The following is a 22,647-nucleotide window of genomic DNA, read 5'->3' as shown; positions in this document are numbered from 1 at the left end:
GGCCTGACTTCTGCTCTGAGAGGCTGCAGCCCCAAGAGGGGGTTGCCCTGGGGACTGGCACCATCAACCCCTGCCCTGAACATCATGGATCTCCAAATACCACAGCAACCACTTGGTTGGAGGACACAGGTTATTGAGGGCCAGCCTCCCCTTGGGGGAGGCCCAGAAACACTGACTGTGTGCAGCCACAGGAAGTCCAGGCAACAGCCTCTCCTCCTCTGGGGTGTTCAGGGCCTGGTGAGGGGTCAGGCTGGCATGGCTAACTGCCCAAGAGCCCTCCTACAGGGCGAGATGGGGAGTGGGACGTGGAGGGGGATTTCCACCTATCCTGGGTCTCAGGCATGTGGGTGTCTCTCAGGAGCAGAAACTCAGGTCCAGAAACTCTCCCTCCACTGCACCCCTCCCTGGCTGAGAATCTTCCCTCTCAGGCCGCAAGCCTGCATTTCACCCCTCATGCCGGAAAAACATGGTCAGAAGAAGACTATGACCGTCATTCACAGTCCAGGGAGTACTTGGACCCAGGGGCAGGACGAGGACAGTCCCTGGAGCTGTGTTTGGCATTCCTGGGGCAGATTCTGGCTGCGGAGATTTCTGGAAGTGCCGTTCCCACACTGTTGTTGTGAAGACTCTTCTGACCCCGTGCCCTTGACCATCCTGCTGCCCCAGACAGCTCATCAGCGTGAGAACAGGAGACAGGAAGGGGGCTCCGGAAAATTAGAGCTTTTCCTGGAATCTAGAGGGAATCGTTTCCCCATTTCCGCCCGATGCCTCCCCCAAGTGGCCTTGTGTTTTGAAGCCCTGGGATCCGGCCCTGTTAGGTCCTTTGCTGCCAAGTGTGGAACATGGCCCCTGGCGGGATAGTGATGCCCATGGTCCCAGGAAAGCATGGCCCCCAGTGCGCTTCCCTCAGGAGGGTGGCTTCTGGCCAGTCTTGTGTGCACCAGTTTTTGTGCGGGGCTGCCGCCAGATGGCTCTCCAAGCAACCCAGCTGTGACATGACCCAGCTGTGGCCCAGCGTGACATGGCTACCTTGCAGACCTTGGTTTTTCCGGTTCTTCTGCTCTGTCCCCTCACTGGAGTGTCCTAGAACCCCATCCTTCCCACTGGAAACCCTCTCACCACACCCGAGCCTCCCAAGGGGGCCACGGAGATGGCACCCCCAACACCTGGGCTCCAAAGGGTGTGCTGCTGGCCTGCTGGCCACTGAGCCCTGTGATCATGACAGCCTCTGTAACTCGGGGGCATGGGGTTCAAACCTGCTCCCGACTCAGGTCATTCATCTTTCTCGCCAGTGTCTGTGGCACTGTGTCTTATGAGTGTGTTAGTGGGCTCTGACGGCACATCGCATGGCTGCAGTGTGGTATGAACTCTAGGACTTGTGAATAGGGGAGGAGGGAGGTGATGGGAAGGCTTCTTGCTGGAGGTGGCCTTGAAGGGCGGGTGGGAGTTCACCGAGGATGGCCCTAGGGGTGGGCGGTAAGGTGGGGAAAGCCATGTCCCTCTTTCTGCTCTCCCCGTGGTATGCTCTCTGGCACCAGGTTGCCATCATGGCCTCTGGGCGGTGTCTATGTGGGACCCCTTGGGGGGGCTGAGCATCCACATGGGAGTTGTGTGTCTGCCTAGCCCAAAGCCTGGGTTCTGTGAGAGCCATACCCCTATCTGTGCGTCCCATTGTTTCTCAAAGCCAGTGTGTCCAAATCCCAGCGCACATCAATCACGTGAAAAACAATCCGAACATGGGAAAATGGCAAGGATGTGGGGTGGCTGGAATGCTGATACCCACCACCATGCAGCTGACCTGGACAGCGCTATGCGCAGGCCAGAAGGCAGACACCAGTGGCCACGTGGCCTATGATTCTGCTCATGTAAATGTGTCCCAAATGGGCAAACCACAGAGACAGAGTAGGTGGTGGGTGCAGGGCTGAGAGGGACAGGGTCTTCCTCTGGGGGTGAAAATGTCTTAGAATAGATATGAGTGGTGGTTGTGTGACTTTGCAGATGTACCATGGAATTGTTAACTGTATGTTGCTGGCTTTACTTTTGCTAAAATGACTGCCCTTGTTGCTTGGACCAGTTTCTCATGACTTCATTTTTGCAGAGAGGGCAGGCATGGCACGCCTGGCAGGTAGAGGTCCTGCCCACACCTCTGATCTCCATGGCACCTGCCATCTGGGCGGCCCTGGCATCTGCTGGTCCCCCTCCTAGGTAGCCAGGGAGGCTCCACATTGCTGGACACAAACTGCACTGCCATGTGGGCTTTACCTTCCTCACCACCCACAAGTCTCGGGTTTGAGATAAGCTGACATGTACACCTGGTATTGTTCTTATTTTTAATGATTTCTAAAAGTGAAGGCCCAGAGTCTGTCCCTCAGGATACAGCTGGCATTTATAGTTAGGATTCGAGGCTTACACGGGAACAATCATTGACACGTGGGATGATTTACTTACACGTGGGTCTCTCAGCAGCAGGTTCCTACCATCCTGTAAAATCCAAAATGTGTTTCCCATGGGCCAACGTAGGAATCTCTCTCCCACTGACTCCCGACTGGAAGGAACATGACAGGTGATTCTTGGTGCCAGGAGGTGCTGCTGCCATTCTCAGAGATTATGAGAGGGCCATTGTCATGGCAACAGGCACAGGGAGGTGTTTCCGTGGCCTGGGCTTCGGGAGCCCTGGGGTGGTTCTCTGGAGACTTGCCTCCCACCATCCAGGGTGCTTGGCAAGACTGCATATGGGTGGGAGAGCTGGTGGTGAAGATGGCCCAGCTGGTAACGCCCTGCGTGCGCCTCATCCGACTTTCCTGGATAGGGTGGTGGTGGCAGGAGATGGGGCCGCTGGGCAGCATCGGCGGAGCGATGGCTTCCTTGCCTATCCTGCTGGCAAAGCAGAGACTCACATTGCCTGCTCTGCGGCCAGAAATGTCTGCTGTGATGGTGCCCGCCTCTGCCTCGCTCAGTTTTGCCCCAGGTTTCTTGTCATTTCACGGCTGAACCCTATTGGATGCCCTAAGTGAGGTCAGTCGGGGATGGGGAGGTGGGTCCTGTGGGTGCTGTGCTGTTCTCCACCGTGGGCATCACGTCTCTGTGCACGGGGCCGTCATGTCTGGGATTTGTCATTTATTTAGGCCTTTTGAGCGGTATTTGTAATGGTGACACAGACCGTTCCTCCAGATTGACTTGCGTGGCACTAGCACAGAGGTACCAGGTGGGGAGAGTTGTGGAGATTTTCTCTGCCGGCTCTTCCACCTGTAGTCTTGCCTCACCCCCTTGCTGGTTACAGAGCCCAGATGGTATACAAATAGGAAAACAAAGGAAATGTTTGCACGTCTGCATTCTGGGTTACTCTGGTTTTCAAAGTTACAATTATTTCTTTAACTTGAAAAGAAGGTATTCATTCATTTAATAAGTATCTGTGGTGCATGGACCATGGGTAGGTCGCTGCTGGAGATGTAGCAGTGAGAGAAGTTATATTTTGGGAGGGAAGCAGTCCTTAACTGGACAGATCAGCACACTGTGTAGGTTCTGGGTGGGCCAGGACCACAGGCAGCTGAGGAGGCGCGAGGGGAGGAGCCTTTGGGGGTGGCGGTGGGGGGCACACCCTGAGATGTGGGGAAGCACTTTCTGGGTTGGGAGGAGCAGGTGCACTCAGGAGCCTGTGCGGTGTGAGAAGCCAGCGCTGGGAGGGCTTGATGCAGGCAGGCTGTGCCCTTGGCACCCACGAGGGGACGCTTGCCATGTCCAAGGCTGGAAGCCGTTGGGTGCTCTGCACGTGTCTGACGATTTACATGGCCGACACCTTGCCTGAGCTATTTTTAGTTCCTGAGTTGTTTCCCTTCTGAAATTCTAAATTTTAAAGGACACATTAACTTCTTGATTTATAATTTCACTCACCATAAGCTGTGTCGTCTGCTTCCCCACTTTGTAAGAGGAAGACGTGCCCACCTGCTAGCTTCCCCTCCCAGATTTTGCTACCCATTTCTCATCTGAACTTTTCTTTCCTTTTTTAAAAAAAGTATGTAATTATTTGAGAGAGAGAGTGCATGTGCGAGTGGGGGGAGGGACAAGAGGTGGGGGAGGCAAGCAGATTCCCCACTGAGCGAGGGGCCCAATGGGGGGCTAGACCATGTATGTTGAGACCATGACCTGAGCCGAAATCAAGAGCCAGACACTCAACTGGTGGAGCCACTCATCTGAACTATTCATTTTGTGTTCTTTGTATCAATGCCATCTAGATTTTTAAAAAAATTTTGTCTGTGGGTCTATTCTAAAAACCGAGAACTAATATATTTGAAAAATGCCTTTGTTAGCCCCACAAGTGTGAATGGCAGGCGCTCTGGGCATGCAGCTGTTGAAACTCCGTCTGTCCAGGAGTGCAGGCCCAGCTCCGCAGATGTCAGTATCAGGGCCCTGCAGAGCCCACCCTGCCGTTGGTGTTGGTGTCAACAGGCTTTGGGATGCCTTTGTCCCTGGACACTTGGAAATATCTTTTTTCCCCCTTTTGAGATATTTCCATGATTTGTGTCCCTATTGTCACGTGTTCCCTTTGTCACATATGTCGTGTTACCTTTATTTTTTTAAAGATTTTATTATTTATTCATGAGAGACACACAGAGAGAGAAGCAGAGACACAGGCAGAGGGAGAAGCAGGCTCCATGCAGGGAGGCCGACGTGGGACTCGATTCCAGGTCCCCAGGATCACGCCCTGGACCGAAGGTGGTGCTAAACCGCTGAGCCACCTGGGCTGCCCTGTAGTGTTACCTTTAAAAAGTAATTCATACTTCGTATGTAGAAGTTGTATTTTCATCAAGTATAAACCACATGAATTTAACTTGAGCGGCCTCCTTTCTAAGGGAGACTTCCATGTCCTGGACTCCTTGCTCGTGTTTTGTGAATGGAGTATGCATCCAAGTCTCTCCAGGGCCGTGTTCTCTCCCAGGGGTTCTCTGTTTTACCTGTTCTCTGCGTTCCTCCAGTTTGTGTAGAAGGGTTAGTCCCTAAGAAATAGGGAGAATCAGAGGAGCTTCAGCATTGACTGCTGTTTGATCATCTGAAGGATGATAATGGATATTGTGGTTGTTTTTAAAGATCATATTTTAGGAGATACATACCAGAGTATTTATTTTTAAAAGATTTTATTTATTTATTCATGAGAGACACACAGAGAGAGGCAGAGACACAGGCAGAGGGAGAAGCAGGCACCCTGTGGGGAGCCTGATGTGGGACTTGATCCCAGAACCCCAGGATCACTACCTAAGCAGAAGGCAGACGCTCAACCACTGAGCCACCCAGGTGTTCCTATACTGGGGTATTTCTTTATTTTTTATTTTTTTAAAGATTTATTTATTTATGAGAGAGAGAGAGAGAGAGAGAGAGAGAGAGAGGCAGAGACACAGGAGGAGAGAGAAGCAGGCTCCATGCCGGGAGCCCGACATGGGACTCGATCCCGGGACTCCACAATCGCATCCTGGACCAAAGGCAGGCACCAAACTGCTGAGTCACCCAGGGATCCCCTATACTGGAGTGTTTAAATGAAATTATATACTATCTGAGATTTGCTTCAACCTCCTCTGTGTGTGTGTGTATTGTATTCATATATGTATTATGTATGTGTAGTGTATGTAGGTGTGTGTGCATATACATTGTGTGTATGTGTCTCTGTATTGTGTGTATGTGTTGTGTATGTGCTATTATATGTGTGCATATTGTATATATTATATATGGGGATGTATGTATTTTATCTGTATTATATGTGTATTGTGTATGTATATGCATTATATGTGTGTACTATATAGATGTACATATTATATGTGTGTATGTATGCACATGTGTGGGTGTGTATGGTATATGCATATGTGTTACATACATGTGTGCAGGTGTTTGTTGGGTATATGTTACATATGCACGCATACATGTATGTATTGTGGATGCATTACATAAGTATTTTATATATGCATGTTGTGTATGTGTATATATATGGGCATGTATAATATACATGCTTGTGTTATATACATGTGTTAGGTATGTGTGCATACATGCATATATTATACATGTGTTATATAAGTGTGTTTTATATATGTATGTGTGTTATAGATGTGTATATATTATATGTATGTGTGTGTGTAAAGTGGGTGGAGGGGGGATGAAATCGTTGTGCCCTATTTTGATTGTTGTGGAATATGCGTGATGGGCCTTCTGGCAATTTGCTATATCTTTCTTCTACTTCTGAATAGAAGTTTGCAGGTTTCCACATTAGAGGGTTAGAAGGGGCTGTGGTAGGAAGCCCACCTGTGTGCACCCTCCTGGGTAGGTGCCAGGCCCCAGTGTCTGGCTCCAGGATGACTCAGTGGTCCCCCTTGGATCCGGAGGCCACTGCACACTCTTGGTGTGGCTTGCTCTGCCTGAGTGACTTGCTGTCCGTTTTCCAGAGACTCATGGACCCTCTTGAGGCTTTGGCCCCATTGTCTTCATCGTGTGGATTTGCATCCACTTGGGTTTTTATTTTACCATTATTTAGTGGAGGGAGGAGGCAAATGCATGCCATCCATCTGCCATCTTTTCTTTTGGAAGTTCCGTAAAGATGTTTTTAAACAGCTGCATGAAATTGCATTAAACAATGGAGGCCCAGAGAGGTGAAGTTATTTACTCAGGGTTACACAGTGCACTCAGCAAGGAGCATTCCCAGTGTGGTGTCCTCCCCACTGGGCACATGTGTCTCCCAGATGCTCCAAACTGCTGGTGCTCTGCCGGTTTATCTTTTTTTCTCTCTCTTCCCCCTCTTCCCTGTCTTACCTGCTCTCCCCAGAGGGGCAGGATTGCACTTGCCGGGGAGCCTGTGCTTCTGCATCTCCTTCTCTGAGTTGAGGCTGCAGGTGATGCACCTGTGAGCCTCCAGGCACAGGGGGAATCCCTCGTGTGGAGCCTGGCTTGGAGGCCGTGGGAGACCCACAGGGCTGCTAATGGCCTTAAATTCACCAAAAGAAGCCTTGTGTGTAACTGTAGAGGAGGTAGTGGTGCAGCCGAGTGGCCATGGACATGGTTTTAGACCAAGGCAGCAGCCAGTCTGGAGCATGTTCTGCAGGCCACACTGCTGGCCTGTTCCTGCTTGGGGTGCAAGGGCCGCTTTACATGCCACAGAACTGACACAGGTCACGTGGAAGTTTTGGTTAGCTTTGTCTTCTTTGATTGTTTTTAAATGGAAGAAATGTATTTTTAAGAGGAAAAAGAAGAATGTCAACACCAGTGCCTGGGATGTGACTGGCTACCTGCCCTTGAATGAGTGAACTACATTCATTGGTTTTTGGCGGGGGGATCCAATGATTTCTTGATTTTCGTTTTCCTGTAGGTTCTGTGTGGGGATGTCCCATCTCCCATTTGAACCTCAAAGTCCCCTCTGGGTCTTTTAAAGTATCTTCTTCAGAAAGTACTTGGGGGAAGAATTGCCTCCAGAAGTAATTTACACAATAGTATGAATTAGGATATAGCTTCACACTTCTCTTGGGGTTCACAGGCACTTGGGAAGCTTGAACTAAGTGTTGCTGGTGGAGCAGGAAGGGGTGCTTTGGAAGGTGGGGCAGAGAGAATCCTGGGAGGAGCTGTGGGTGGGCCTCTGTTTCCTCACTTCACATTTTTTTCCAGGTGACTGCCAGGTGTGGGTGTTTGGGGAAGGTGGTCCTCTCAGATGAGGGGGACAGAGGCCTTGCCCTAGGTATGCGGGAAGACAGATAAAGGTCTGTTTGCCAAGGATCACCCCCCCCCCCCGCCCGCCACCCTGTGCTGCTTCCTGTGGTGGCCTAGCTGGTCATGAGGTTGCTGTTGCAATGTGGGGATGTGGCAGCTGGGGGTCGGTTGTGGGGGGCCCTGCTTGTCAGGGCACAGTGCGTGTTCCTTCTAGCTTTTAGAATCTTGTGCCCTCTGCACGCACACAGTTATTAAAGCAATTAAATAACGAAGAGAAGGAAGACAGCAACAGAGGTTTGCTTTCTGTTTATGTATCCACCTACCATTTCCTTCATGTCTACTCTGAGGGACATGGGGGGATGCGGGTGAGTGGAGCAGATCCCCTCGTGGGGTGAGTACCTGGGGGGACCTCAGACCTCAGGCACCTAGAACACTCAGTGTCACTCGTGGTGAGGGTGGGCAGAGACCTTCTGCGCCTGCTCTCTTTGTCCCATGGGGCTAGGTGAGTGAGGGGAGGTGGAGTTGGAGGTGCCTTTGAGTGGGGGTCTCCGGCAGGCCTGCAGGAGGGGGATCAGGCAGGGTGCTGTTCTCAGCCCTCCCTCTCTGTCTTCACCCCACAGGAAGAAAACAGACAGATTCAGTCGCAGCAGAAGTCAGACTCACACGATGAGGAGGTCTCCCCAACCCCGCCAAACCCCGTGGTGAAAGCTCGCCGCCGCCGAGGGGGCGTGAGTGCCGAGGTGTACACGGAGGAGGATGCTGTATCCTATGTGAGGAAGGTGGGCTCATCTCCAGGGTCCCTGCTCCTGGCTGCTCTCCCTTCTGGTTCAAAAGGGGCTGGGTGGTGGCAACACCATTGTCATGGTCACTGCCCACGGGCTCTTGTGTGTGGTTTCCTGACCCACAGGATCAGGGAAGAGACAGGACACCCAGCTCATGGGGTGTGGGTAGAGGAACCAGCATCCAGACCGTGTGGTCCCTATCCTCCTGGCCTTCCGGCCCTGGAAACTAGAGACTGGCCTCAGAGCTGCCCAGTGGGAAGTCCCTCCTCCATGTCCCTTCTCCGGGGTTGGCACCCAGCCTGCTGCCGCTGCTACATCCAAGCAGGTGCACCTGCATCAGGACGCACTCTGGAGCGTGAGAGCCCATGTGATGTCCCTGCGCCCATCGGTGTGCAAGCCTGGCCTCCCACCGGCCCTTGGACGTGGGGCCTGTCACTTCCATCTTGTGCCTTGATATCCTCTATAACTGGTATTTTTAGTTTTTGACCTCTTAAAAAATTAATTAGGCAAAATATGCATAACACACAATTTACCATCTCTGTGAGTCTGGGTGGCTGTAACACATTCATTCTCTTGAGTTCTGGAGGCTGGTTCCCAGTGAGGGTGGTGCTGCCTTTTGGGTCCTCTGGTGGGAAGGAGAGCCAGAGCGTGGGCTCTCTGTGTCTCTTCCTATGGGGCGCTGTCTTCCTATGGGGCATTAGTGCTGCCTCCAGACACCACACACTGTGGGGCAGGGCTTCAACACATGGGTCTAGGGACAGCCTGTCCGTGCACCACTTCGACCACATTTCTGTGCAGAGTTCAGGGGCGTTGAGCATACTTGCGCTGCTGTGCGCCATTCCCTGTCCATCTCCAGGATGTTCCAGGCCCCACATGAGACTCTGACCCCATTACACACTGACACCTGCTCCCTGCCCCTAGCACTCAATACTTTCATAATCAGATGATATAAACCACCGTTTAAAACCTACCAGGGCACCTCACTTCTGTTGTCTTCCTCACCCAGAATCCCACATAACCTCAAGAAGATCCCAGAAAACCCAAATTTATGGGCATTCTGCAGAGTAACTGACCAGCACCCCTCAGACCTGCCCAGGCCATCAAACTGTTGGGGTCCTGGGGGTCCTGTCCAGAGTGTGGGGCTCAAGGCACCATCACTGAATGTGACCCGTGTGGGATCCAGGGCCAGTGTGAGCTGCCGGGACAGAACCAAGACATGCTGCCCACAGAGCGCCATGGCTGCTTCCATGGCTGTGATGTCATGTGTTAGCCATGGGGGATGTTGGGGGCAGGCTATGGGCACCTCCTTTGGCAACTTTTCTGTGAATCTAAACTATTCTAAAATAAGGGATCCCTGGGTGGCGCAGCGGTTTGGTGCCTGCCTTTGGCCCAGGGCGCGATCCTGGAGACCCGGGATCGAATCCCATGTCGGGCTCCCGGTGCATGGAGCCTGCTTCTCCCTCTGCCTGTGTCTCTGCCTCTCTCTCTCTCTGTGACTATCATAAATAAATAAAAATTTAAAAAAAATAAATAAACTATTCTAAAATAAAAGGCAAATTTTTAACAAAAGCCTCTTAGAAGTGGAGTGGCCCTTTATGGCCTCAGCCTTGTCCCCCAAAGATCCCTGGGTACAAGCCATGGTACTAAACTAACGCACACAACAGGCTGGGGCCTGATGTCACCCCCAGCCTGGCAGACATTTCTGGCAGCTGAGCACTGGGATGAGGGGGCCACCTTATGGCCCAAATAGCCCTCCTACCACTTTTATTTTAAGGAGAAATCTTGGTGTTTGAGATACTCATAACTTGAGATGCAGGTGCTTTTGGCTGTTTGGTGGCTGATTCTCTGGGCACGCGCTTCTGAAAGCTCCCCCTGGCAGGTCTGCTGGGGCCAACACCGTGTCGACACCCAGTCAGTGGCAGGGTCTGGAGCCATGCTCACCAGGCTCCCGTCACCACCTCGAAGGGTGAACATCAGCCTTGAATGTGGCTCCAAACATGGCTCAGGTTTTCTCTCTTTTGTGTGTGTTTCACAGTTTTCAGATATTTACTGGAGTATTTTATTCCCTTAAAAACAAAACCAGTAAAATACAGAAATTAACAAAAGAAATGATACTGCTGGGGACCAGAGGTGGTGTAGCTGCGTCTAGGGGTCCCTGAGGTTAAGTACCACCCCAATCCTACATGGTACCAGAGCCACCTGTCAGGTCACTCTGGTTCCTTGCCTTTCCTTTCTTTCATTTTGTTGAAATGATTGTGATGTGAGATTTCATGTTGTCTGTCCTTGTGGTCACTTGGAAACATGTTCAATGTAGGGCACGTTTCCGGCCATGTCACAGTTTCCTGGGGTCCAGCAGGTGCTAGGAGGGGCCAAACCCTAAGTTTGGACCTTTGGGGACTCTTGCAAGTCTGACTTTGGCTGGCTTCCCCTGCAGGTCATCCCCAAGGACTACAAGACCATGACGGCGCTTGCCAAAGCCATCTCCAAGAACGTGCTGTTTGCTCACCTGGATGACAACGAGAGAAGGTAGGAACCCAGGAGGGGATAGGGCTGGGATCCACACCCCTGCCCAGGCCTCACAGGATGCTGGCCATGGGGGACATGTATGTGCTGCAGCTTTTGGAGGCTTGTGCTTGCAGAGCATGACCAGCTTCCAGAAATGACGTGCTGTGTGCACCTGGCTGTCCTCCCCGATACCAGGTCAGGATCTGAGGCATCCTTGTGACCTTGTCATTGACAGACACCGTGGGCCTCCTTTGCCCTGACTACTGGGGGCCTGGTTTTCTAGCACCTTCTACATGCAAGGATCTGCCTTGTGGGGATGGAATGCAGGACTCCGGTGAGCCAGGCAGTGACGGAGCCAGGCAGTGACGTCAGGTCACATAGCCCAGAAGGGCCTCAGGAGTGGCTGTGGGGTAGGGTCTTTCCAGGGAGGGGCATTTGGCAGCTGTGAGGGCCTCAGGTGTCATGCTTTGGGAATTGAAATCCTACAAATAATTGGGAAAATCAGACACCTGGAGAAAATCACTGGGACTATTTTGAGGCAGTGTTTATGGGTTTATGTGCATATGCTAATTCTGTGTCACACTATGGGATCGCATTCTACACACTTTATCACAGTGACTGGGTCATGGATATCCTTCTGTCAGGAAGGATTTTGGTGGTTTGTAGCATCATTTTCTGTAGAGTTGTCATAAAACCCTTATTTCCCTCTTGTACTGCTTGCATTTTTTCATGGTAAACAGCATTTTGACAATCATGGCTGTCTGGTGTGCTCATTTTTGGTCCTTGTCTCTCTTTCTTGTCTGCTGGTGCTGATTCTGGGCTCCTGGGCTCCAGAACTGGGAGACCATATGCTTCCACTGTTCTCAGTCCTCATAACAGGGGTGTCCACCTGGTGGTTATGGCCACTGTCACCAGGTGGGACCACATGATTCAGGAGTTGGATCTTTACTAACTTGAATATAAACATCAAAAACTCAGTCCAAATTTAGACCTGGCTTCTGACTAGATGGTGCATTCACATGGATTGAAATTTAAAAGGTGCCAGGAGTCCAGAGTGAAAGGTGAGATGTCTGGAGATAGCCCCATGACCCTGGCTTGTCCCTAGGTCCCTCTCTGCAGTTACTTTTCTGAGGACTGACTCCTCACCTTCAGGCAGGAGGTCGGATGTTCCCCACAGCAGCCACACAGACCTCTTTCCATTCTTCATCTAGTTGGTCCTCAGGGAAGAGACGGCTATGGACCATGCCTGAGTCCATTGGAATCCTGTTAACTTGCACTTTGGTGCCAGATTGGGGGAGGGGGTGCCCCCCTGGGTAGATAAGACACGATTGACACATGGCTTCCCAGGATGCAGGGTGGACTTTGATCTTGGAGCCGGCCCCGCATGTGTACCTATACGCAGCAGGTCCTGGGAACCAGAAGGTGGGCCACTCACCTGGGTCAAGCCCCACCCTGAGTACAGGGAGGGAGTCCTGGGGTGCAGTGTTTTGACCAGTCCCCTAAAAGCTAGCTACTCATTTGGAAGATGAGTTTTATTCCCTGGGCCTCAGTCTCCTGGTCTGGTCTGCATTAAGCTCTTCCAAGAACAGCCACAGGACCAGAACTTGGTGTGTTTGCATAGGCTCGTCATCATTTTTATTTATGGCAATGACAATGATGATGATCCATGTGAACTACTTCTTGCTCACGCATTCCCAGAGTAAGAGCAACACCATGCTGTGCTGGCGTTATAGGGCACAGAACAGTGCTTGTATGTGGCCAAAGCTGGAATCTCTGGACTGTCCCGGGACTCACATGGGGGTCTTCAACTCCTGTTGCCAGAGCCACATGAGAGGCTAACCAACCATCATAACCCCAAAGCATCAGGCTCAGCAGCCGCACCCTTCTTCAGAGCCTGAATTCTGATGGGTGCAGCCAAGATCAGCAGAGCGAGTGACCGGTGGGGGCTTGTGTTCACCAAGGCCTGGGCTCCTCAGATCATGGTCCAGAGCCATCCTGTGCTGCTGCCACAGATGTGTGAGGGTCAGAACTGCTCCCTTAACCTGGCTGCAGGTACACTGTGCTTGGGGAAAGGAGACTGGGAACGGGATGGCACCCCTGTCTTCCACTAAGTGCACGTGTACAGACAAACCTCCAGAATGGAGTAATGTAGTGTCCATCCTCCTATGTGTGGCATATGTCTCTGCACGTGGTATCCTCAGGGTGCACCCATGTTATGGCAGTGATTCCCTCCTTTTGGAGGGGCGGGGTCTCTGTTGTGGGGGTATGCCCACACAACGTGTTTATCTACTTACTGGTTGAGGGACACCGGGAATGCTCCCACCTTTTGGTTATTGTCAAAACATTCCCATGAACACGGGTGTCTGAGCCTTTGGGGTGCACACCTAGGAATGGCTTTTGCGGCAGATCACCTTTCTGAGGAGGCACCAAATTCAGCTTCCCTTCTGGCCCTCTGAGCTTCCAGCTTCCCCTTGTGTGGGGCAGCTGCATTTGAACTGGGGCAGCTGTGTTTGAGCCATGTCCTTCACACCTTCATGTGGCCCCTCCCCAGCTCCTGAGTACCGGCTGGTTCAGTAAAGCTCCTGGTCCTGGGCCAATGTGGCCCGAGGGTGAGCTGACGTACGTGCTGGCTCTGGTTATCCCAGCTGCGCGTGTCCAGGAAGTGTTTGTGTTGGGGTCCTGTGCCCTTGGCCCCAAGTTTCCAGAATCACATGGTTCCCACTGCCTCGGACTTTTCTGGATCCAGGAGCCAGGTGGACAAGAAGTTCAGGAAGCAGATGGTTGGATTGAAAATTGCTCTTGGCGAGGCTGGCTGGGGAAGGGCGCGATCATGTAGGGGGTATGTGTCTGCTCTTCAGGTCCTTGTTCTGCCCGCAGGAAAACTCACTTTCCATATTGAAACCCTCCGGGGCTCCTTTTTCTGGCTCCAGCCTCTAAAGAAACAGGCCGATGGTTCAGGAAGTGGGCTGCAGAGACAGCGGGCCGGAGACGTTGTCTCTTGACCTTTGACTTGATGTCCCCTGCATGGCATCCAAATTCTTTGCTTTTTCCGGTTTAGTAGAAGCTGGACTCAGCAGCTTGGGCTGTGGTTTGGGGCACATTCTTCCCTGGCACGCCTCGACCCAGAGCTGCCTGCTGTGTGGGTGGAGGAAACAACACTCCTCTGCAAGCAAATGCATTTGTGGGGTGAGCATGCCTCTGTGTTTAAAGCCCCTCCTGCCAAGCTCAGGTGTGAGACAGGTGACCCTGGGGTAGCAGGTGGGTGGTCTTGCCCTTATCAGGTTAGGATGGCATCTCTCCTTCAGTTTCTGTGGAAGTGCTTTGGCGAGTTAAGACGTGAGGGCTTTGTTAGGCTCCTTTGTTCAGAAGAAGGTAATGAATGCAACACAGCAACATGCATGCTGTGGGGAAGGCTGCTCACCCTGCAAACTGCTGAGCTCTTTCTCCTGGAACAGTGGCACTTCCAGGTGGCAGTTACCAGAGGCTTTCTCTGGCCCATTTCCCTCCCTGTCTTCTGCCCAAGGCCACAGCACTTGTCACAGCAAAGCCAGGGTTCCGGCATGAGTCCCTGGGGCCTCAGAGCCTGTGCTCTGCCTCCCCCACTCCCATAGTAGGTCAGATGCACCTGCAAGTGGAGGGAATACGGGAGAGTGGGTGATCCAGGCATGGTTGTCGGGAGGCCCCCAGGTGTCCTGGGGTGAACTGGGACTGCAGGGACGGGGCTCTGGCCTCACAAGTCTGGGATGTGACAGGGAAGAGCAGGAGACCCCTGAACACACTGCACCAGGCCAGAGATGCGTTAAACACATGCACACCCAAACTCACACACATACCAATGCACATATGCACACACATGCACATATATATATGCATCCATGTACAGACACAGGCACACTCACACACATACACAGTGCATATATGTACATGGTCACACACATACATGCCTATACACACAGTGCATACTCACACACTTACACATGCACATACATACACGTGTGTTACAGAATTGTATGTGTGTTAAAATATCTTTTGGAAGGAGACATTGAATCATATCATTAAGTTATGGTAATTACATCCTTTGGTACTCAGTTTCTTCAAGTGTCAAATCAGAGGAATAAAATCTACTTTGAGGGTTGCAGTAAAGATAGAATGTGGTAATGTTTATAGGTGTATCATTATCCCCATTCCCACCATCCCCATCATCATCTCCATCATCACCTTCATCATTATCAACATCATCACTACCATCTTCCATCACAACCATCATCCATCAACATCATCACCATCATCACCATTATTGCTATCACAACCATCATGATCACCATCCAGATCACCATCATCATCATCACCATCATGATCCCCATCATCCCCATCACCATCACCATCACCATCATCGTCCCCATCATCAACACCATCATCATCACCATCACCACTATCACCATCCTCACTATTACCATCATCATTATCATCATCGTCACTATCACCACCATCATGGTCACTATCACCATCATCACCATCATCATCACCACCAGCATCACCATCACCACCATCATCACAACCATCATCACCATCATCAACCTTCATCATCATCACTGTCATCACCGCCATCATCCTCCCCCTCCTCACCATCATAGTCATCATCATCATCATCCTCTTTCTGGCAGCCCTTTGGGGTGTGGAGGGCAGGCCTATGCCAGTGGGCATCTCCATGGACACTGCTTTGTCCTCTGATGCTGGCTCAGCATCCACATGAACCCCACATCCTGGCCTCCTTCCCTCTTAGTCCTTAGTCTGAGGCCACTCCACAGGATCATTCTCTGCTCTGTCTTGGGCCTCAGTAGGTAAGCTGGCTGCTCTGGGCCTCGGGACACAGCAGAAAGGACTGTGGGAGGTAACTCATCCCCCAACATCAGTGTACAGAAGAAGGTTTCAAGGCCCAGTGAAGGAAGGGCTCTTCCCCTTTGTCCCTTGCTCCAGGTCACAGTGGGCATCCTATCTGGGGCTGGGGCAGGTGTCTACATGCTGCTCCACAGCCCCATTGCTGTGCCGAGTAACTCCAGGTGAGGTTCTGGGTCCTTGGCATCAGCTACTGTAAGCAAATGCAGGTCTTCTGTCCTTCCTGAGGCTGGTGGGGGAAGTGACTCTGCTCAGGCACCCAAGGAGCCTCAGAAGGCAGCCTGCAGGGTACTCCAGAGCCCTGAGATGTGCTGAGAATCGTGCCTTGGCCCTGAGGGTGCATCCCAGACCCGAGGGAGGGAGGGGGAGCTCTTGGGTTCAGTTGGGTCCCTTCCCAGGTTGCTCCGATTAGGGTGCCTGGAGACGAGCATCGCTATGCCCCTGGGAGTCAAGAAGGTTGATAATGAGGAGGCACTGTGTACATGTGGTGCAGGCAGTCCAAGCAGCGCTGTGCTTTGGGCCCTCGGCTGGGGCCTCATTACTGGAGCTGCCAGACGGGTGGGTGAGGGCATCTCACCCTGGGGCCGTCTTCCTGGCAGCAGCCCTGCTCTCTGCAGCTTTAATTAAAATGGGCCTCTGGCTGGAGCGCCGCACCGCTGGCCTGAGCAGCTGTCTCTCTGCCTCCCGCCCACACATCTCTAGCAGCCTGTTTTTCCACAGATTGGCTGGGGTCCCCAGGTGATGGGAAAAACACGCCGTCTGCTGGATTCACATGCAGCCCAGCCCCTGCTACCCCGGGCTGCTTGAGCCCCTTCTCTACAGCCTGGCTCTAGCCCCTTCTCTACAGCCTGGCTCTGGCTTCAGGGCTTGCTGCTTCTCTTTCAGGCAACACTAAAACACAAAATTAGCATTTTGGAGAATGCAGGGTCTCATTTTAGGAGGAGCTTAATGGCTCAAACAGGCAAGGAATTTAGTTTTCATCTTACATAAAGCCACCTGCCCAGGGCAGAGGAGACCTTGGGGCTAACACATTTCGGGCCACAGGGATCTATTTCATGGGAGGTAGATCTGGGGCTCTGGGGCTTGCATCTTGGGATGTATTCAGAACTGGTCCCTGGATCTCGGGCCTCCTGGGCACTGTCTTGTTGGACCAAGGTTGACTGGCTTTGTTGCCAGTATCACTGGGCTGATAAGGCATGGAGGCACAGAGAGGGTGAGCAGGCTGCTCAAAACCCCCAGCTAGGACTAGGAAAAGCTGGGTTTGCACCCCTGCCTGGACAGGGCTGCACTGGGCTGACCTGCCTCCTGCATGATGGCACCACCCAGCTTGGTAATCTCCTAGGGAAAGGTGACAATCTTTAAAGAGTGCCTGGGAACAATCCAGCTGATGAAGAGTCGTGTGGTTCTAGAAGTAGAATAAGGCACAGTTTTGGTTCTATGTGGAGTCTTTGCTGGGAAGGGCAGCCAGGGCTTATGTTACTGAGTTTGGGAGGAGAACCTTGGGCTCTGTTGCCCAGGTGTGGACAGTTAGCAGCCTGTAGTGCATCTTGGTGGTTTGGTGCCATCATGCTTTAAAACTTCTAGGATTTGGAGGTGTGCAGTCCCCAGGATGCTGTAGACCCAACCATTCTGCATTATCCTACAGCTAACCCTACAAACTCGATTCGAGCTACCCAAAGTCTTCCAGCTTCCTGTACCCATTACATGAGCAGAGATGGAGGGCATCCATCCAGAACCAAGTCCTGGCAGGACATGCTGCAAGATGCCCCCTGGTGGTGAGCTGGCCCACAGCACCTCCACCCCCCCAAGCCCACAATGCCTTGGCCCCACTGGCTTTTAGACCTAGTGGATGCCTCAGGTACCAGCTCCACTCCATTCTTGAGCCACAGACACTAAAATTAAGTGATTTGCTTCATCAGTTGGCTGGGGGTTGAGGGGGTGTTGTAGGAAGAGGCCAAGGTGAAGGGCAGGTGGCCTGAGAGGAGGATTGTGATCACCCACACTTGTCCCTATCTCCATGGGGACTCCACAGGGCCTGGCCAGCATCCCTGCTCTCATGTGTCAGGCAGGAAAACTGAGGCCCAGAAGAGACAGGTGACTGGTCCAAGGTCACATGGGTTCCTTGGGTCAGCACCAGTCTCCCGAGACAGAGACCACCTATCCTGGCTCCCACAGAGTAAGAGAGCCAAGGGCATTTGCAGTGTAATTCTTGTGATGCTGTGCTCTGCATCAGAACCCAGTGCTCGGCCTCCCGACCCACACAGCCACCCCCTATGAGTGTAAGTGATGGGGTGACAGCCAAGTTGCTTGCCTGCTAACCAAAACCTGGTAATCCCTGGTGAGGCACGGTGTGGTGCTTGTGTGTGTGTGTGTGTGTGTGTGTGTGTGCGGGTGTCAGGACCATACGACACAGCTGTGTCCTCCTCCTGTTCAGAGCTCTTCCCGGTGAGGACCGACACTTAAACCGTAAACTGTCCTTCTCTGAGATGTGGCTGTTCCACGGGCATCTGTTCAGCATGATGGGGGAGTCACAGAGGAGAACGGACCCCAACCTCTCCTTCTTTCAGGGTACTCACTTGCCAGAACCAGTGACCGTGAAGCCAGGTCTTCAGAGATGGGCAGAAGAGACTGGTGAGGGCGTTTGAGTGGCAGGAACAGTGTGGGCGAAGGAAGGATGCGCCAGGGCAGACACTGAATTCGGGCAGGGGCCATAGGCTCAAGGGGAAGCAATTGTTTTCTTAAGTGCAGAGAGGACAGACAAGAAACCAGGGTGCCTGAGCGACCGTCCCCCATGCAGACACTTCTGGGGCATTCTTCCTGCATGTGGTGTCATGTTGGCCCCCACAGTCCTGCAGTATTCCTTGCAGGCATTAGTGCCCTTGGTCAAAGGGAGCCGCCTTCTCCTCTTGGCAGGTGCATGGGGACAGGCGGCCCTGCCTTCCAGTGGTCCCGGGCTGTATGCAGAACACTTGCTGCCCTTCCTGCCCTCCCAGCTCACCGGGGGCTGTCTGCTGGGAAGGGGGTCAGGGCGGCTTGTGGGTGTGGACCCTGTGCTTACGAGGCCCCCGCTCGCCCTTCCACACTCTGCTGTCCTGAAATCGATAGTGTTTGCCCCAGGTCCTCCTTAAGGGCAAAGGATTTGCACTTCTGTCCACTGGTTACTTGGTTTTGGTGTTGAATTTTTTGCAAATTGCCTGATTTATCCTTTGCTTGTTGTTTTTTTGGTTGGCTTGCATGAGTTATTGGTAAACTGACAAAATCAGACCTCTGATGATTGGTGTATAGTGTGTATGTTTCCCAGTTGTGACTGGTCTTTTCTGTTTGTCTATGAAATTCTTTTGTCATGTGGAAGTTTAAAAATTTTGGGTTTTTTTTTTGTCCTGTAATTGTTTTATTGTGGTAAAACAGATACAACACAGATTTTACCATCTTAATCATTTCTCAGTATCCAGTTGAGGGGCACCAACTGAATTCCTGCTGCTGGGCCACCGTGCCCCCCTCCTGCTCCAGAACGTTCAGTCCCCATGACACACTGACCCCACCTGCATCCTACCCCCGGCCCTGGCCCTGCCATCTACTCTCTGTGTCTGTGAGTCTGACGCCGCTGGGACGTTGTGTGCATGGGGTCCCTGCGTATGTCCTTCTGCATCTGGCTTGTGTCACTTGGCCTTGGCCTCACGTCCTCAGGGTGCATCCCTGCGGTGGCAGGTGTCCAGTTCCCTCTGTCTTTGAGGCTGAAGTATGAATATTCCATGGAATGGACAACACCACTGTCCTGTTACTCATACACAGGCCAGCTGTACTTTCACGTTGGCAGATTTATCCTCCTTCCTTTATAGGTCCTGGTATTCTTTAGACATCTTCCAGACGTCAGACCATAAACAAACTGATCTTTTCTAGAACCTTCCCAGTTTATTTGTTGCTTGTTTTTCTTTCAGTGATTGAAGGCTTGACTCACCAGGGATTTTATTTTGGTTTAAGGACATGAGCACAGCTGAGTCTTCCTAGACAGCCGTGTGTGTGGACACTGCCCACCATGCGGAGCCAGCCCTTTGTCTGCTAGTCTGAACTGTGTCCTCAAAGACACCAAACCAAGTCCTGCACATGTAGGGGTCTGTGTCTAGACATTGAAAGCTCTCTGAACGGCCTAGGCCATGTTTTCTGAAGGCCTCTCTGATGGGGCATGCAGGCCTGGAGACCCCAGGAGGCAGTGGCCTCTCTCTGGGTTGAAGCCACTGCTGGCCCAGCATCTAGGTGAAGGTGTTGAGAGCTCTCGAGAGGGTCAGCCCAGACTCAGCACCCTCTGGTGGCCTGTGGGGTGTGCTGAGGACATAGGGGCCTCCAGGAAGGTGCACTTAGGTGTCTACTGGCAGTGGAGGGAATGCATGTGTGTGGGGTTCAGGTTGGCCCTGCTGACATGGGGCACACACGAATGTCCCAGAAGTGAGCATGGTGTGTGACGTGTGTGTTCATGTGCGGTGTGTGCACATGTGGTGTGTGTTGTGTGTGTGGTATTGTGTGATGTGTGTTGTGTGTGTGGTGTCATGTGGTACATGTCATGTCGTGTGTTCCCTTGTGTGGGCATGTGAGGCGTGTGTGTCCTTTAACTACTAGAGAACGTCTTACTCTGCTGGTGTTGTGCAAACCGTTTTTGGTGATTCTCTGTTAGTAGAAATGACTGCAACATACTATTTTAAAAAGTCCTTTAAGTGTGTGTGTGGGGGGACTCAGCGGCGTGCACAGCAGGGAGGGACCAGTGTGATGAAGCTCGCTGCCTCCACGGTCCCTGCTCCTGCTCAGGGACCAGTGTGGCCTGGTCCCCCTTCCCGCTGCTGACCCTGGATTCCTGAAGCGCAGGCCATCAGAGGGTCTGGCCTGTGAATACCTCAGTGTGAGATGCTGCTGATGTTTAAACTGTGCCTGTCCTGGAGATCACTCCCCATTTGATCCTCGCATTTAGGGCAGCGTGGTTCTGGTTGCAGGTTCTGTTTGCAGCTGCTACAGGCCGTCTCACATTTCTGGAATGGGTGCACTGCTTCCCACATGGGATCCGGCCTCGAGAGCATACCACCCCTGCTCCCCACCGCCCCCGCCCCTGATGGGGCTGGTGCTGCTCCAGGGTGCCAGAGGATCTCGCCCTGAGAGTGTGAGCCTGCCAGGAACAGAAGGGATCCAGGACCTTCGAGAGCCCAGACAGTGGGGTCCTGCCTGCTATGCGTCACTCCTGGGGGTCTAGCCTTCCCGCATGGCATCCTGTGGGGTGACAGCTGGCCCGCCTCGGCCTTCAGGAAGAGCCACAGTTGCTGGGTCCGCAAACAAAGATGTGCTTTGAGTCCAGGAGCAGCTGTGGGGAACAACTTGCCACCTACTGCCAGCTGCTAAATCCCCATTTCCAGACCTGCCAGCAGCATGGCCTTTAACCCTTCAGTGCCCCTGCCCGTGCCCCTACTGTGCTCCAGGCCAAGAAGAGGCCTCCACACCGTTGGCACAGAGTCTTCTTGTGGTGGAGGGATGAGCCACTGCTCCTTCACTCATTCCTGCTTCATGCATTCCTCCTTCACTCATTCCTCCTCCACGTGTTCCTCCTTCACACATCTCTCCTTCATTCATTACTCCTTCACTTGTTCCTCCTTCAATCTTTCTTCCTTCATTCATTTCTCCTTTACACGTTCCAAAGGCAGGCGCTCGACCATGTGAGCCAACCAGAGTCCCCTCCTCAACTTTTTAGAAAAGGCAATTCTTTAAAGACTTATTCTAGAACTTGGGAAGGCATCATTGTCTAAGATGTTGACTTTGCCCAGTGGCTTCCATTAGTCAGTGTTGACCAGGGCTTTATCCACGTGGAGTACCTGGTGGGCACTTGACGTGTGTGATTTCATGAATCTCTTGCAGTGACCCTGTATAGTTTTTGGTGAGGAGATGGAGTTCATAGGTGAGGTCAGGCCAGCATTCAGCACTCTCTTTCTACTTAGGGCACAAGGCCCCCTGCAGACTTCAGGGCTGCCAGAGCTTGGCCCTATGCTCTGTCCCAGGTGGGGTGCTATGGAGAGTCAGGAGCAGGGCAGTGGAGCTTTGGCTCCTGCCCTTGAGAAGCCCTCAAATTCCACACCTGGGACAGTTTCAGCACCAAAAAGGGAGGAGCCCAGAGAAGTTTCCAGAAGGTGGAGGGCTTAGAATACCCTCTGAGAGGTGGCAGTGCTAGAGACTGTTTTGTTAGTAAGAGGAGGCAGAGTCAGGCAGGGGAGCCAGAGGTGTCCAGAGTGAGCCTGTTGGGATGACCTTGGGCTTGGACCTGGCCTTGCAATTTGCTGGCAGTATGACCTTGGCAAATGATGTAACCTCTGTGAGCTTCAGAAATGAATCCTCTGTCTTTGAAAGCAGGAGGTTGCTCCCTGTTCACTTGCTTCCCAGCATGTGATTCTGCATTGTTCTAGGATAGGGGGGATGTTCTGTGGGAAATGTACCAGAAGTGGGCGGCTGAGGGTCTTTGCTGGACACAGCAGCTAGGGAGGGCCTCTTGGGGGGCCAGGGAATATTTCAACCTAAGACCTGGAAAGTATGAGGATCCGGAGGTTCATTTCTGGTCTGAAGGCCTGGGATAGCCTGGGTGGTCAGAGGTGACTAGGCACAAGGGAGGGGTCCTATCGAGGCAGGAGAGGGTGATCCAGATCCTGCATTTCTGTGGGCTGTAGTCTCCCAGAGGGCATGCAGACTCTGGTGTGCAAGCCCTCCAGGGACCATTCAGGGTCAGAGTCCTTGGTTTCAGCTTACGGATTTACATTTGAGA

The 22,647-nt window shown here is 52.4% G+C and overlaps 1 protein-coding gene across 5 annotated transcripts in view; it reads left to right on the top strand.

Annotated features, from left to right (window-relative positions):
• Positions 1-22,647, top strand: part of PRKAR1B (protein kinase cAMP-dependent type I regulatory subunit beta) — a 126,105-nt gene that overhangs the window by 28,076 nt on the left and 75,382 nt on the right. For all 5 annotated transcript variants that reach the window (XM_055339282.1, XM_055339281.1, XM_055339284.1 and 2 more), the window contains 2 exons: positions 8,298-8,456; positions 10,894-10,985. In XM_055339282.1, coding sequence (XP_055195257.1) covers positions 8,298-8,456; positions 10,894-10,985 — 251 coding nt within the window. The remainder of the gene's footprint in view (positions 1-8,297; positions 8,457-10,893; positions 10,986-22,647) is intronic.

Source organism: Nyctereutes procyonoides, unplaced genomic scaffold (assembly GCF_905146905.1).
Source record: "Nyctereutes procyonoides isolate TBG_1078 unplaced genomic scaffold, NYPRO_anot_genome, whole genome shotgun sequence".
NCBI classification, from domain to species: Eukaryota; Metazoa; Chordata; class Mammalia; order Carnivora; family Canidae; genus Nyctereutes; species Nyctereutes procyonoides.
This window is presented reverse-complemented; position numbering and strand designations above follow the sequence as displayed.